General features: G+C 39.1%; 1 protein-coding gene across 5 annotated transcripts in view; it reads left to right on the forward strand.

Annotated features, from left to right (window-relative positions):
- The first annotated feature begins 151 nt into the window (after positions 1-151).
- Positions 152-15,535, forward strand: part of LOC149787888 (DCC-interacting protein 13-alpha-like) — a 147,867-nt gene continuing 132,483 nt past the window's right edge. For all 5 annotated transcript variants that reach the window (XM_089974133.1, XM_089974135.1, XM_089974134.1 and 2 more), the window contains exons 1-5: positions 152-298; positions 4,810-4,908; positions 6,472-6,531; positions 7,184-7,255; positions 12,940-13,027. In XM_089974133.1, coding sequence (XP_089830259.1) covers positions 245-298; positions 4,810-4,908; positions 6,472-6,531; positions 7,184-7,255; positions 12,940-13,027 — 373 coding nt within the window. In that variant the 5' untranslated portion in view covers positions 152-244. The remainder of the gene's footprint in view (positions 299-4,809; positions 4,909-6,471; positions 6,532-7,183; positions 7,256-12,939; positions 13,028-15,535) is intronic.

Genomic DNA, 15,535 nt, shown 5'->3' on the forward strand with positions numbered 1-15,535 from the left:
ACCATAAGCTTAAAAAATAATAATATATCAAAATACTCTAGCAATTTACTTATAACTTGGACATTTTATTTTGCCGAGGCTTGAGTAATTTTAATCCAATCAAAATTTAAATCTACTGTAAAGTCGGTATTAGATTTCCTGTTCAAAATAAGTCGCCGATCAAAGTTGTCATCCATCAGCTGAGACAAATGTTTTAAATTTGATTTTTATCTTATATGGTTAATGATAGCATTTCGAAATAGACATGCCAGGAATAGAAAGACTTCATCTTGAAGATGCATTGGAAGACAGTCCTCAGGTATTGACGAAACCTGCGTAACAAGGTTATTTATATCGGTTGGTGCTTGGGGGCAGGGCCGTCATGGGTTGTTGTGTATTCAACCTACTTATTGTTTTAGCTGTGGATGCAGAACTATTTATTTTCTTTTAGCAAAGGAGATAGTCTCTCGTTTTTATTTTTCAAAGAGAAGTTATTTGCTATATTGATTATTTGCCAATAATTATGTTCAGCCAAGATTTTTAGATAAAGACAACAAACATGAATATTTGTGAATATCCATTTATTATTGACTTGAAGAGCTTGTTCTTACAGTCTACAATTTTACAGCCGGTCACGTGGATCAGTATTGATTTAAAAGGCGAACAAAAGTATTTGAACGGAATCTGTGAACTAATTGGATCTTTTAAACTTACATATTTGATACAAGGAAAGTTAAACAGAATTAAACTAATATTAAGAAGGCTGTTCCAGATGATTTTGCTGGTAGCAATCAGAAATGTTGTCTAAAGACCCAGGAAAATTTGAGAGTTATTACAACATGCCAGCATAAACAAAGAAAAATCATGCTGAAAGTTATTGCATGAACTGTCTGATACTTGATGTTTCAAGTTTTGAGAAAACCAGCGAGGACTTAAATAATTAAATATTAGGCTGAATGAATGCATGGCTATATTTGACTGGACATAGCATGAAAAAAATATGTATATGAGGAAATACTTTTTTGATTGTTTAAAGATGGGAGAATCCCTGCCCTTCCACCAAAAAGAAAATGAAACAAAAAATGTCATTGGGCATGTTAATTAATCTGAATATTGTACGATATTTACACCCAAACATGAATAAATATTCCATCTGCATTAATTGCACTCCTTTATGACAGCTAATGTAATTATTGCTTTTTTAAGTTCCTCTGCATACATTAATATACTGTGTTCCATTTTTTTTAAAAATTCTGGTTTCAAATATTCAGCATAATGGATCAGCTTATGTATCGAACTCGTGTTATAACTTTCTTAACTCATGTTATAAGCGAACTATTAGCCTTGAGAAAATAACATAGAAAGAAGGATATATCAACATGTGTAAAAAGCAAATTGTTTAGATGGTTATTGTTAAAGTAATGCAGCAAAGAATGTGCAATAAATGTTTCAAACCGGCGAGCAAAGTGAAATGTTCCTACAAATGTATCTGAAATTATGGATAATAAATCTGTATTATCTGGTATTTAATTAATTTTGTATAATTTAAGTATGGACAGTAAATATTATTTATTTCTCTGATATAATGTTATGTATAGACACCGAATCTAATTATCTGATTTAATGTCTATAATTATTCTCCTAGTATGAACAAAAGATGTTAGACATATATAATTTATTCATTGGTTTAACCATAATGATCTGTAGTACAGCTAAGATTCCTTCCTTTGTTGACTTTGTTTCACTAACCAAGCATAAAATAAGGGTAAATTGGACAGTTTATCTGGTGAATTTTCATTCGACAGTGACCTACTGCAGAAAAAGGAGAATAATTTTACACTGAAGATACTAATAAAAACAAGCTAAAGATTTTTGTAGAAAGCATGCATGTGAGATTTTGACTGCAGCAAATAGGTACAGTGGAACCCCGCTATAACGCGCCCCGATTGAACGCGAATTCGGATATAACGGGTCGTGGCGTGGCTCCCGAAATTTTGTATATTCGCACATGAAAAAATTATTTTTTTCGAAAGTACATGAAATAGTGTATAAATAAATTAGTATCATTATGGAGAGGAGATCGCGTATGGATTCCAGTTTAATATGATCGTGGCGTGGTTCCTGAAATAGGGTGTAAAACGTTTATTATCATTTTGGGGGAAGAGTTTGCGTATAAATTTTAATATAATACGATCGTGGCGTAGCTTCTGAAATTTAACAATATCACCAGGTTCTTAAAGTGTTATGCCAAAAATAAACATCATTGGAAATATTACTTATTACTGATCCAGTAAAAAAAGCCGCCAGCATGTTTGCTGGGTTTGGTGGTATTATTAGATGAAATCAGTTGACCAGTAATTAATGTACGCTTTATTAACTGGAAACTGAAAGGGTATGAAATCGAATTTTATATGATCGTGGCGTGGTTCCTGAAATTTTAAATACATGTATATTTTTCTCGTACCGGGAATTTTTCAAATTGTTATTTTAGGTACGAGAAATAGTGTGTAAAACATTTATTATCATTCTGGGGAAGAGTTCATGTTTGAATTTTAATATAATACGATCGTGGCGTAGCTTCTGAAATTTAACAATATTTACCAGGTTCTAGAAGTGTTATGGCAAAATAAACATTGTCAGAAATGCTATTTATTATTGGTCCATGAGTAAAGTCAGTAAGTCGTCCTTGTGATTGTCTTCAATTAATTCTGTATACAATCATTGTTCAAACAATAGCCAACATTTATTTCTTCTTTAACTGCATTCACAACCAAGCATCAGACAATGCGGTGGCTGATTAAAGAGTCTCACAATTTAATAAACATCAAAAACAAAAGCCGTCAACATGTTTGCTGGGCTTGGCGGTGTTATTAGATGCAATCAGTTGACTAGTTAAAAAATGCCCGCTTTATTAGCTGGAAATTGAAAGGGTAGGAAATTGTACATGCGTTCAGCTTTAATTTTTATTTTTATTTTATAAAAGTGACTCGTGGCCATTTGGGTTTACTTATGAACTCGTTACTGCGCAAGAAATTATTATCATTTTGGGGAAGAGATCGTGTATGAATTCGAGTATAATACTATATAGAATACGATCGTAGCGTGGTTCCTGAAATTTTAAATAATGTACGTGTACTTTTCTCGTACCTGGGAAAACACTTTTTTTAAAGGTACGAGAAATAGTGAGTAAAACGTTTATTATCATTTTGGAAAGAGTTCGAGTATGAATTCAAATATAATAAGATCGTGGCTTGGCTCCTGAAATTTAACAATTTCACCAGGTCCTTGAAGTGTTATGCCAAAATAAACATTATCGGAAATGTTGCTTGTTACTGATCCATGAGTAAAGCCAGTAAGTCGTCTTTGTGATTGTCTTCAATTAATTCTGTATACAATCGTTCCTCAAACAATAGCCTACATGTGTTTCTTCTTTAACTGCGTACACAATCAGCTGCCAGTGTAGTGGTTGATAAAAGATTCTCACAAATTAATAAACATCAAAAACCAAAAGCTACCAACATGTTTGCTGGGCTTGGCGGTGTTATTAGACGCAATCAGTTGACTAGTAAATAATGTCCACTTTATTAGCTGGACATTGATAGGGAATGTAATTGTACATGCGTTCAGCTTTAAATTTGTTTATATATAAAAGTGATTCACGATCATTGCAGGCATGCTATACTTAGTTCTCGGGTTTTACATGGGTATCATGTTTGTTCATGAACTCGTTATTATTTTCCTATTTATTTATTTTTTAAAAATATTTTACCGTTTTGGGAAAGCTAGTTCACAAACGCAAGTCGTTCTCTGCACTTTGTGCAATGATTAGTATAGTAGTTTTCATACGTTTCTTACTTTATTCACAAAATCTGATGCAAAAGTTATCTGCACGCTGAAAGCATGCGTTGATTGGTAATTATTCTTGTTTTAGTCGTTCAAGCGAATAGGCGTACAAGCGTTAATTATTGGAAATTTGCAAAAGATAAATGTACATGGAAACGCATATGAGAAAACTTTAGCAGTATGAAATTTGTACTGACATCGTTCATAGACCCAGGAACGTAATGAACCGTACACGTGCTTCGAATTTCTTAACCTAATTTTGCTGTTAATTTTTCCCATTGAATCCAGACATACAATGACATGTGAAAAATGTATTGAATAGTTTACATATGTATGCAATTTTTACAATGGAATTACATATTTTATGGATTAATTTCAAGCCCCGACGGTACGATATCAGACGGCAAGTAAACGGTGTTGATATTCTGTTCATGCTATATATTAAACGTTGAATTCAGACAATGATCTGGGAACAAAATTTTGAATATTGTAAGTCTGTGTGGCATTTTTCAATGGAATTATATGCATTATAGATGAACCGAATGCCACGACAGCACGATACCATACCTAATACCACAATTTGTCCAAAGCCATTTAGAGGACATGGAATAAACTAGTAACTTCTTGTGTAGTTCATATGTAAAAAAAATTCTCTTCGCACATAATAGCAGCTAATTGGTTCATTTAGTAATTGTGATACCAAGTATGTTTAGGCTTTCGGAATTTTGGAATCTAAATGGAAGGCTAATCATATATCAACAGGAATGTAATATCTCCGTTCGCATAGTATTCACATAAATACCCAACATCAGAACACAAACATTATTTTATGTGATGATAAAGTGCTTATATTCGCCTATTATCTATCCTGTTACAGGAATATACAGAAAAAGCACAAGAATATCTATTTTTTCATAAATCTGTAGGCAATGTCTATCATATGACACAAAATATAAATAAATAAGGAATTTTCAAATTCTATTTCAGACGAGAAATTTGTTATCAGTGTTTGAGAGGGATGCCTCGATTCTGAAGAAATATAGTGGGGGCCTCCATAATTGTTGCCAGCGGATTATGAGTGCACAGGTACCATTATTAACTATTCTTTTTTGGTCATTTTATTACTATCACTACTAGTTGCATATGAAGTCAGAGTTTACACTGGTTTCAGCGGCATGAAGCAATTGAGAATGTTATTATTGTGGCTTAAAGCCATTTTAAGTACATGATAGGCTATACATGGCAGCCAGTATATCTGGTCTGGTGGATGAAGAACCCAGGAAGAACAGTGACCCTCAGCAATCTGCTGGCAAGCATTTTCACTTACCACTGTTGAGCCAGAGACCCAAATCCACACAAACATATGTGAGATGTGAGTGATTTGTAAAGGCGAGTACCTTAGATCAGTTTCCTCATAGGATCACTGTCCACAAAGGTTAACTCCAAGTTGTTGCATGTTACAGGTATGCTGTTTTGTTACACATGGGTTGACTGGAGAAAGCAAGGTTGGCTTGCTTGAGATAGGATTATATGGCAACAATCCTTTATTTGCTTTTTAGAATTGATGGAAATCAAATTGTGTTTAACTTTCATATTGCTAGTTGGGTACATATCTTTTGGATGTTGTGGAATGGCAGTTTTATCATCACATGCACAGAGACGATAGCACCATAATTTCAGCCTTTTCGTGCCAGATCATGCAAGAGAATATATGAAATATGGACTAGAGATCCAATTCTGATGACATCATGTTTTGGTTGAAAAACCAGTCTCAAAATTTTAACTGCACCCAACTGCAAATGACACTGACCCAGGTCTGCCGTCAAATAATGCATTGGATGATCAGGATCTGGTTTGTTTTAATTATGATTTCAGGTGAACTGTATAGGCTCCCATTTGCTGTTTGGTGTATATATTAGAATATTCTGTTTGAAATAAGCCAAAAAATCAAGTGTGACATTCTGACATTTCACTTATCATCGTAGATGTTGAGCTCTTGTTAGTGGGAAACAAGACATAACAATGATTTTTCACTGGCATCAATGTAAACATGATCTGTTTAGGTTTTCGTAAAAGTTTTCCAGTTGTGCTTTGATTATGGTCTCCACATGCAGACTCTGATCTCCTTGTTTTTGATTTATTATCAGTCTCAAAACAAGCAAATATTTAAAAACTCACCAATGACTTCTGCTGTACGTTTGTAGACCTTTTATACATAGTATTGACCTATGTCATTGAGTGAAGGTAAAAAATAATTTTACCTTCATGATTACTTAAAAGAGAACATCAGCATTATCGGTAAATTAGAAATAGATTGAAAAAAACAACCAGGAAGTAGTTCACAATTGCAGAACTTAATAGTGATAATGTTACTGATTGGCCTCATGCATAGGATCTATGTCTAGTATTGCTTCTTATACCTAAATTAATGGTTTTCCACAATGTAATTGAAACTATAATTTTTTTATGCTTTTTGTGATATTCAGTCTTCAGCTGCTACCACCATCACTCGCAGTGGAACAGGTGGCAGGTAGCTTTAGCAATGTGCTGAATATATGTATAATCTTTTCTCAAAGCAATAACCTTAAAGAAAAAAGATATGGATTAAGGTTCACTAATTATATATTCTATATTCTGTGTTTGTTTCAGAATGAGTTGTGTGCAGCAACACAGGCCTTGGCACAGCACCTGCGACTATATGATGTACAGGTTGGAATTAAGTACTTAATCAGTTTCCATTTCACAGGAATATGTCCTGTATTTGATTGTGTCTAAAAGATTCCCAGACAGAACATTACTAAAATTCAGATGCAGTTTGTCTCAGTATATTTACAATGATGATTGTATCCAGGGATCATATAGTCTCAGTAACCTACACTATATTTTAAATGTTCAAGAATCTTTTAAGTAAATTTGTGTGAATAAAAAATGTGTAAAAATTTTTTTAAAAAAATCTCACTTTGACCTTATAAAAATTCCCAATTCCATGAATCCCAAGGCCTTGTTTTGAAAATGGTAGAAAATTCCAGTGTTGATTTGCATTTTCTTCTTTAGTAGTATTTTATTATTTGATCAAGGAGTTTGCAGTATTTGTCTTGTGTTCCCAAATGTGCAGCAACATATTATTAGGAAATATATCTGCCTTTATGTATTTTATTTGGATGTTTATTTCCATATTTAGTCCAATATAAAAAAAAATTTTCGTCCCAAAAATTGCAAACCAAAATTAAGTGACAGTTGAAATCTGGGCGAAGTATTTGTTATGGAACTTGGCTGTAGGCTTCATGGTCAAAATTTCATGTTTATACCAAAGTATATTAGAGAGAATTTAATATGATTGCGATTTTTTTGTATGTCTTAGAAATTTCCATTAGAAGCTGAAGATAGTGTACTGAATGCCACTTTGAAGCAGTTTGCAAGCTATTTAGATGATGTAAGTACCATTTGTCAGTCTTGTAGTTATTTAAAAATTAGTTACCAGTTCAGAATCTCTCATTTTGATTTTAGGAAGGATTGTCAGTCAGATTTATATGGTGGTGTATGTGTACGCACGCATGTGTGTGTGTGCATGACACTGAGATAATTTTGAGATTCCTACTGTTTTAGAGTCCACAGTAGTTAATGGCTGTTGATTCCAGGGCCTCATCTTCTGACCTGGAAAGTTGAGTTCCAGACTGAGTATCCACCAACAAAAAATTAATGTTTTATAAAAAGTAAAGTTCATCAGGATTGGGTGACACAAAATCTATCTCATACTTATTTTTTAAAATGTTTTGTGATCCCTAAGCCTGATGTCTCAGTTTTCAGAGTGTACAGTTTTATGTGTTCTCAAGCCTCAGTGATTTTAGGCTCAACTGTCTGCACTACAAAGATGTTTGCAAGAAGGATATGAAGACAGCAAACATCAACGTCAACGACTGGGAGAGCTGTGCAAACAACCGTTCCAGCTGGTGTCTAGCTGTCAGGCAGGGAGTTCAAAACGCAGAGGAAAAGAGAAGAATAAAGCAAGCTGAAAAGAGAGCTAAAAAGAAGGATAAGCAAAAGCGTACTTTGGAGCTATGCCATCGTCTCTCGTAGACGGACGGATGCCAAGACTTATTTTTTAAAATGTTTTGTGATCCCTAAGCCTGATGTCTCAGTTTTCAGAGTGTACAGTTTTATGTGTTCTCAAGCCTCAGTGATTTTAGGCTCAACTGTCTGTGAGGCCATGTGACCTTAGGGGATGGTCTTGACACATGTTCTGGCTCTGCTGTTGCTTTTTCATGCTTTTACTGCAAAGGCTGATAGTGGGGTGGTACAAAGGTTGACCTTGTGGTCTAAGGTTGACATTGCCCGGGGTGGGAGTGGGAGACAAGCGCCCCAATCCTCCAAAATGCCCCATACGGCCTGCGTCTCTTACTGCCTCTGTCAACTAAAATCCAGCTCCTGGCCTTCACGAGTGGCTTAGATTTGAAGCCCGGCAGACCATGTTTTCTACTAACAGGAGAAGGGGTGAAGGCGGCCCACTGGCGCCTTAAAACCAGTTGCTTCGGGTAGATGGGACTCGTAAACCTTGGATGGTAGCTCATCTAGGAGAAGGAAAACTCCGATTCCAAACCTCTGCTGCCTTGTGGCTATACCCACTCATGGGAAAGGCTAAGGGAGTAAACCCCGACAGAAAATCCGGAGATGGAGTCCCTAAGGCGGTATGACATTGACTTCAACGTCATTCCGGCAACTCCTGCGACGCCGTTGGTGCCAAGCTGTATCGGCATTCGTCGTTCCCTTGGGCACACCAGCTGCGTGGAGAGGGGGGATCTGCTGCATGGGCAACAGCTGATTCTCCATACCACCCTGCCCAGGCTTCATAGCTCCACTGGAGAGGACACTCCAGCGTCGTACGGCGTCGGCACAACACGAGAAGTAGCAGTTTACCGGTTCTAAGTCAAAGCTCGATTGGCGTAGAGCTTGGCGCCAGGGGTTACTTCTGACGGTGGGAGAGATCATCAGGTCTCACTGGACAGCTACCGCCCGCCTCAAGCTGGGCAGCCCCCAGTCAGTAAGGTGCTGCCCGCCATGGCCTGCCTGCTTCACTGGGTGCGTGGAGCTTAGAGAACCATCTCGACAAGTGGGCCACAAAACTCTGCACCAGGAAAGACTAAAAGAAGAAATAAAAAGACTCCAACTCTTCGTTTTGCAACCTGGAACATCAGGACCATGTGTCCTGGATTGACCACTGACCTACAGCAGATCGACGATGCACGGAAGACTGCCGTCATTGACAGAGAACTCTCCCGACTGAACATCGACATTGCCTGCCTCCAGGAGACCCGACTGGCTGACAGCGGCACCATCAGGGAAGCCAATTACACATTCTTTTGGCAGGGGAAGCCCTTGGATGAACCTAGGCAGCATGGTGTAGGCTTTGCCGTCAAGAACACGCTAATCGCCTTCATTGAACCTCCATCATCAGGTACTGAGAGAATCCTTGCCCTCCGGCTGTCAACATCCTTAGGCCCGGTCAACATCTTCAGTGTGTACGCCCCAACCCTCTACTCCACCTACGAGGAGAAAGACAACTTTTATGAGGCTCTGGATCAGGCAATATCCAGTATCCCTAACAATGAAAGCCTTTACTTACTAGGAGACTTCAATGCTAGAGTGGGAGCTGACCATGAGGCCTGGTCCACCTGTCTTGGCTTTTACGGAAGGGGCAAGATCAACGAGAATGGTCAGCGACTGCTGGAGATGTGCTGCTCCCACAGCCTATGTGTGACAAACACTTTCTTCAAATGCAAGGAGATCCACCAGGTGTCGTGGAGACACCCACGTTCACGCCACTGGCACCAGCTAGACCTCGTCATCACCAGGCGTGCAGAACTGGCCAGTGTCCTCCTTACCCGCAGCTACCACAGTGCCGATTGTGACACGGACCATTCCCTCGTGGCCAGCAAGGTGCGAATATTACCCAAGAAGCTGCACCACGCCAAGAAGAAGGGTCACCCACGTATCAACACCTACTGTGCAAGCAACCCAGAGAAAACACAGCAGTTCATCAGCAAACTGAAGGAAGCCCTCACCAAAGTGACACCTGATGACACCATTGATTCCAAGTGGTCCCATATCCGTGACTCTGTGTACAATTCAGCCATCACAGCTTACGGGAAGAGGGAGCGAAAGAATGTCGACTGGTATGAGGCAAACTGGGAGGAGATGGAGCCCGTGACTGAGGCAAAGAGGAAAGCCCTTCTGGCATACAAGGCTGCACCTAGCCCCAGAACACTACAAGCCCTCAGGATTGCAAGGAATAACGCCCAGAAGACCGCCCGCCGCTGTGCCAACACCTACTGGCTGAACCTTTGCAACAGTATACAGACAGCTGCTGACACCGGGGATACAAGAGGAATGTATGAGGGTATCAAAAAAGCGACAGGCCCCCCCCCAGCTACAAGACCGCCCCCCTCAAGTCCAAGATGGGCGAAGTCATCACAGACCAGGGGAAACAACTGCAGCGATGGGTTGAGCACTATCTTGAGCTATATGCAACCCAAAACAATGTCACTGGAACTGCCCTGGAAGACATTCCAGACCTGCCTGTCATGGAGGAGCTAGACACACAGCCCACCCTGGAAGAGCTCGGAAAAGCCATCGATTGCCTTGCCTGTGGGAAGGCTCCTGGAAGCGACGGCATTCCGCCTGAAGTCCTCAAGAGCGGAAAACCAGCACTGCTCCAGCCCCTACACACACTCCTCTGCCTTTGCTGGGAACAGGGATACATCCCACAGGACATGCGTGATGCCAACATCGTCACTTTGTACAAAAACAAAGGAGACCGTAGCGACTGCAACAACTATCGGGGCATCTCCCTCCTCAGCATCGTTGGAAAGGCCTTCGCCCGTGTTGCCTTGGCACGCTTGCAGATCCTAGCCTCCCGCGTCTACCCAGAATCCCAGTGTGGATTTCGAGCCGGCAGGTCAACTGTAGACATGATCTTCTCACTACGTCAGCTGCAGGAGAAGTGTCGCGAGCAGCGGATGCCCCTCTACATTGCCTTCATAGACCTGACGAAGGCGTTTGACATGGTTAGTCGGAGTGGACTCTTCAGACTCCTGCAGAAGATCGGCTGCCCCCCACGTCTGCTTGCTGTCATTATGTCGTTCCACGAGAACATGCACAGCACAGTGTGCTTCAATGGCGCAACATCTGAAGCATTCCCAGTCGTTAGCGGAGTCAAACAAGGCTGTGTCCTTGCACCGGCGCTCTTTGCCATCTTCTTCTCCATGCTTCTCCAGTACGCATTCAAGGACTGCAGCCAGGGAGTGTACATCCATACCAGGGCTGACGGCAAGCTGTTCAACATCGCCCGTCTCCGTGCTAAGACTAAAGTCACAGAGGTACTCATCCGTGAATTGCTCTTTGCCGACGATGCAGCCTTGACATCACACACGGAAGATGGACTTCAGCAGCTGGTATGCTGCCTCTCCCATGCATGTAAGGAATTTGGACTGACCATCAGTTTGAAGAAAACAAATGTCATGGCACAGGACACAGACTCCCCTCCCTCTGTCTCCATCGATGGGTACAATTTGGAAGTTGTCGAGAACTTCACATACCTTGGGTCTAACATCTCCAGCTCACTCTCCATTGATTCTGAGGTGGGCGGCAGGATCGCCAAGGCAGCAGCAGTGATGGCCAGACTTAACCAGAGAGTCTGGAACAACCCCAACCTCACAGAGAAGACCAAACTGCGTGTCTACCAAGCGTACGTGCTCAGCTCACTTCTCTACAGCAGCGAAACATGGACCACCTATGCAAGACACGAGAGGAAACTCAACAGCTTCCACCTGAGATGTCTGCGGCGCATTCTGCACGTCCAGTGGCAGGACAAAGTACCCAACACAGAGGTTCTAGAACGCGCCAACATGAACAGCATTTTCTCCATACTCAGCGAGAGGCGCCTTCGCTGGCTCGGCCATGTCAAGAGAATGGACCCAGGTCGCATTCCCAAGGACCTGTTATATGGGGAGTTAGCAGAAGGTGCACGACCAACTGGACGACCACATCTGCGCTACAAAGATGTTTGCAAGAAGGATATGAAGACAGCAAACATCAACGTCAACGACTGGGAGAGCTGTGCAAACAACCGTTCCAGCTGGCGTCTAGCTGTCAGGCAGGGAGTTCAAAACGCAGAGGAAAAGAGAAGAATAAAGCAAGCTGAAAAGAGAGCTAAAAAGAAGGATAAGCAAAAGCGTACTTTGGAGCTATGCCATCGTCTCTTGTAGACGGACGGATGCCAAGACTTATTTTTTAAAATGTTTTGTGATCCCTAAGCCTGATGTCTCAGTTTTCAGAGTGTACAGTTTTATGTGTTCTCAAGCCTCAGTGATTTTAGGCTCAACTGTCTGTGAGGCCATGTGACCTTAGGGGATGGTCTTGACACATGTTCTGGCTCTGCTGTTGCTTTTTCATGCTTTTACTGCAAAGGCTGATAGTGGGGTGGTACAAATTGATTTGCAGGTTCCCAGCTGCATATATGTCTGCACATCTGCATTTTCATCCCAAAATAAACATTTTGCCTGATGACACAAACAGCTATTGAACTTACACATGTTATAGTCTTGAATTTTACATGCTTTATGATAGTTACCTGATTATTACAGCAATTTTTCATATTTTTAAACTTTTTTGACAAAGTATTTTCAGCATGATCTTTCAATATATACATGAGGTAGACAATTTAAAGCTTTTGGGTATATTTGTATTATATATAAATGTTCAGATGTTCAGCCCATTACAAGTTTTTATTTTTAACATTTTTGGAACTTTTTGTAATTTTTTTTCAAGAACATTATTAGCACAATTAGGCAAAACAACTACTTGAGGTAGAAAAATTAAATTTTGTTTTTATGCATATATAAATGACCTGATTATGTTTCATGGTTACTTTTTTAAAAAAGTTTATAAGTTGTGCAATTTTTTAAAGTTTATAAATAGCATGAATTTTTTATTATTATTTTGGTCTTACAGCAGGGGCATGCATGTTTCACAAATAGAAATCTGGTTTGTGTAATCACTTTTACTTTGTTGATCATTTTTTAAATTACTTCAACATACGAGATTTTGAATCTAATTTTTCAGGTCAGTTCAATACATCAAGTTCTAGCAGCTCAGTTTTCAGAAACCATGATGTATCCACTCAATAAATTTCTACAAGCAGACTTAGAAGGTAGTAGTCAATAACTTGATACTTATAACCATAGCTATACATATTACCTGTGAATGATACTTACCTTTTAACTGAATTGATATAATGAATGCCGGACAAAATACCAATTGTACAAAACATATTTATATGGAATTACACCACAATATGTAAAGGAATAAAGCATTTTTAGATTTTCCTTTGCTACAAAAGTCTATGGCATTTATTGAAAGAAGGATTTTATCTTTGTTTAAATTCAAAATTATTTTTGACAAACAAGTGCTTTTCCTTTACATCTCTAGCAAAAAGCAATATGCAATATGTAATTAGCATTCAAATCATGATTCAACTTATAAAGTTCTCTCTGACAGTTTACATATCATATATGCACCTGTTTTCTTAAACTGCCATTAAGTTTTGCTTGAACTTGTGATTGACTTTTGCCATGATTACAAAAGCATCATTTTCATGTTGTCTCAAGCACATAGTTCAAAAACTATTATTAATAATTAATTTCAGTAGAATTGCCAATAAAACTTGTAACACAAGAGATTAATTTCAAGATCATTTCTTGTGAGGATGTAAGAATTCTTTCGTGTCCACGTTCAGTTGCATTGCCTATCCTATGGAAATTCATTGGGGATCAAAGGGACATATTCATCAGTATTAGATCAACATTAAGCTCTCTAACAGAATGTTGCTTGTAAATTAATAAAAATATTGTCCTTTGTCGTGTGAAAAAAAGAGGTCACTTCAAAGATGTCAGTGTTGCTGTCATATTAGGGGAAGTTTTGGATTAACTTGAAGAAGAAAAACAGATTCATTAAGGCAGCCTTTGAAGTGCTTTTATTTGTAAGATATCACATTTTGTCATGGCTTTTAATGCAGTGACAGTACAGTTAACAGGTTTCAGACAAATAGATACACCACCTGTATTTGCATATAAGTCAGGTCCAACTGCAAACAACATGTACCCTGATCTGCATTACATAATGTGCTGGCAGGTTAGGGTCTATGTTACTTGTTTTAATGATTGATTGTAACAAACTGCATCAGTGGCTTATCAGGGGGTATGAAGTTTGCATTTGGAGAGACCGTGTGTGGTACAGTATCATGGATAAATACAGGGTTAATGTATTCATTCCTGCTGGGAAGGAACCATAAACCAGAACTATAGTGCTGCTTCATTATCTTGGACCCCAGACAATCAGCAGATTTTTCAGTTAAAAGCTGATTTCTTTTTCAAATACATTTCTCAATCATAATACCTTAGGAGAACTACTACCACCTCGCATATCTAACCCTTCAAGGTTAAACCTTTTTACTAAGAAAGCTAAAAAAGTTACCTGCCTGCATAGTCGACAGTTAAATAGATTGATCTCTCCTTGATAAAGAGATTGGCACCCAATGCTGTGAATACTTCCTTTACTACTTCCACTTGTGCCAAGTAGTACCTTCTGTTCTGATGAGATGCCTCGTGATCCAGCTATAAGAATTTTGGAAGTTATTCCATCTTAATGCAAGTTGGAAGAGTTTTCTCTTTAAAAGGTAGTTTACTCCATATATCATTTTCCAACTATTCTTGCTCCTTCATACATATAAGTTTCTTTTAGACCTTATTTTATAGAATACACTTTGTAAGAATTAAATGCGATGCTTGAGTACTTGTACTGGTATAGGCTGCCATGTGGGCCCTTTTCACAGGTAAATTTTCATATAGTGTGTAGCATGGCATGTTCACTGTCTATAGAGTTCATAAAGCAGAATCTGTTCTTGGCTACACCTGTAAATATTGTCTGCCAAAAAATTCTAGGGTTTCACACTTTAGAAGGCTTATCAGCCATCCAAGTCATCCCTGTCAGTGATAGCAACAGCTTTGACCCTTCCTTCACTGCCTCAACATTACAAACTTTTTTTGGCAGAACCAAAAGGCCTGATACTGCATGGAGGGTGATAGCCAATCATTATCATTCAAGCAAAATCGAGATAAGTTCAGGTCAACTCAGATACTGTCTCACACATTAGAAGTACAGATCAGTTCTGTGGATCAGATATCTCTTAACCTGCCACAACATAAAGAACTGGACATCATCATGCAAAATAAAAGGGCTCTGTTCTGTCATGATCAGACTCAAATATATGTCTCAGATTGCAATAGGTCATCACCACAGTCGATCATACCCTTTAAACCATAAAACAGAAGTTCTTTGTTCAGTCTGCCTTCCCCACACAGCACAGGCATTCTGATGGATCAGCATGCCCAGTGCAGTGCCAAAAGTCATTCAAATCTGGTGTCCAGTTACATCTCAGATTGTGACATTCACCTGGATACTGTGAAGTTTATAGCTCCACAAGCTCCATTTTTTTGGCTAGATCCTGCAATTGAGTCATCTGCTTGTTATGAGTTTTGTCTTTCACTTCCATCTACAGCCTGGTCTAAAGTAATCAAGAAAGATAAACCGGCATTAATACTGCTTCCAAATGTCTGATCTAGTTGCTGACCATTTGGGTTTCTTACACGCACAGTTACAG

The sequence above is a fragment of the Sinohyriopsis cumingii genome, chromosome 11, assembly GCF_028554795.1.
Source record: "Sinohyriopsis cumingii isolate HCF-2022 chromosome 11, ASM2855479v2, whole genome shotgun sequence".
In the NCBI taxonomy this organism is placed as follows: domain Eukaryota; kingdom Metazoa; phylum Mollusca; class Bivalvia; order Unionida; family Unionidae; genus Sinohyriopsis; species Sinohyriopsis cumingii.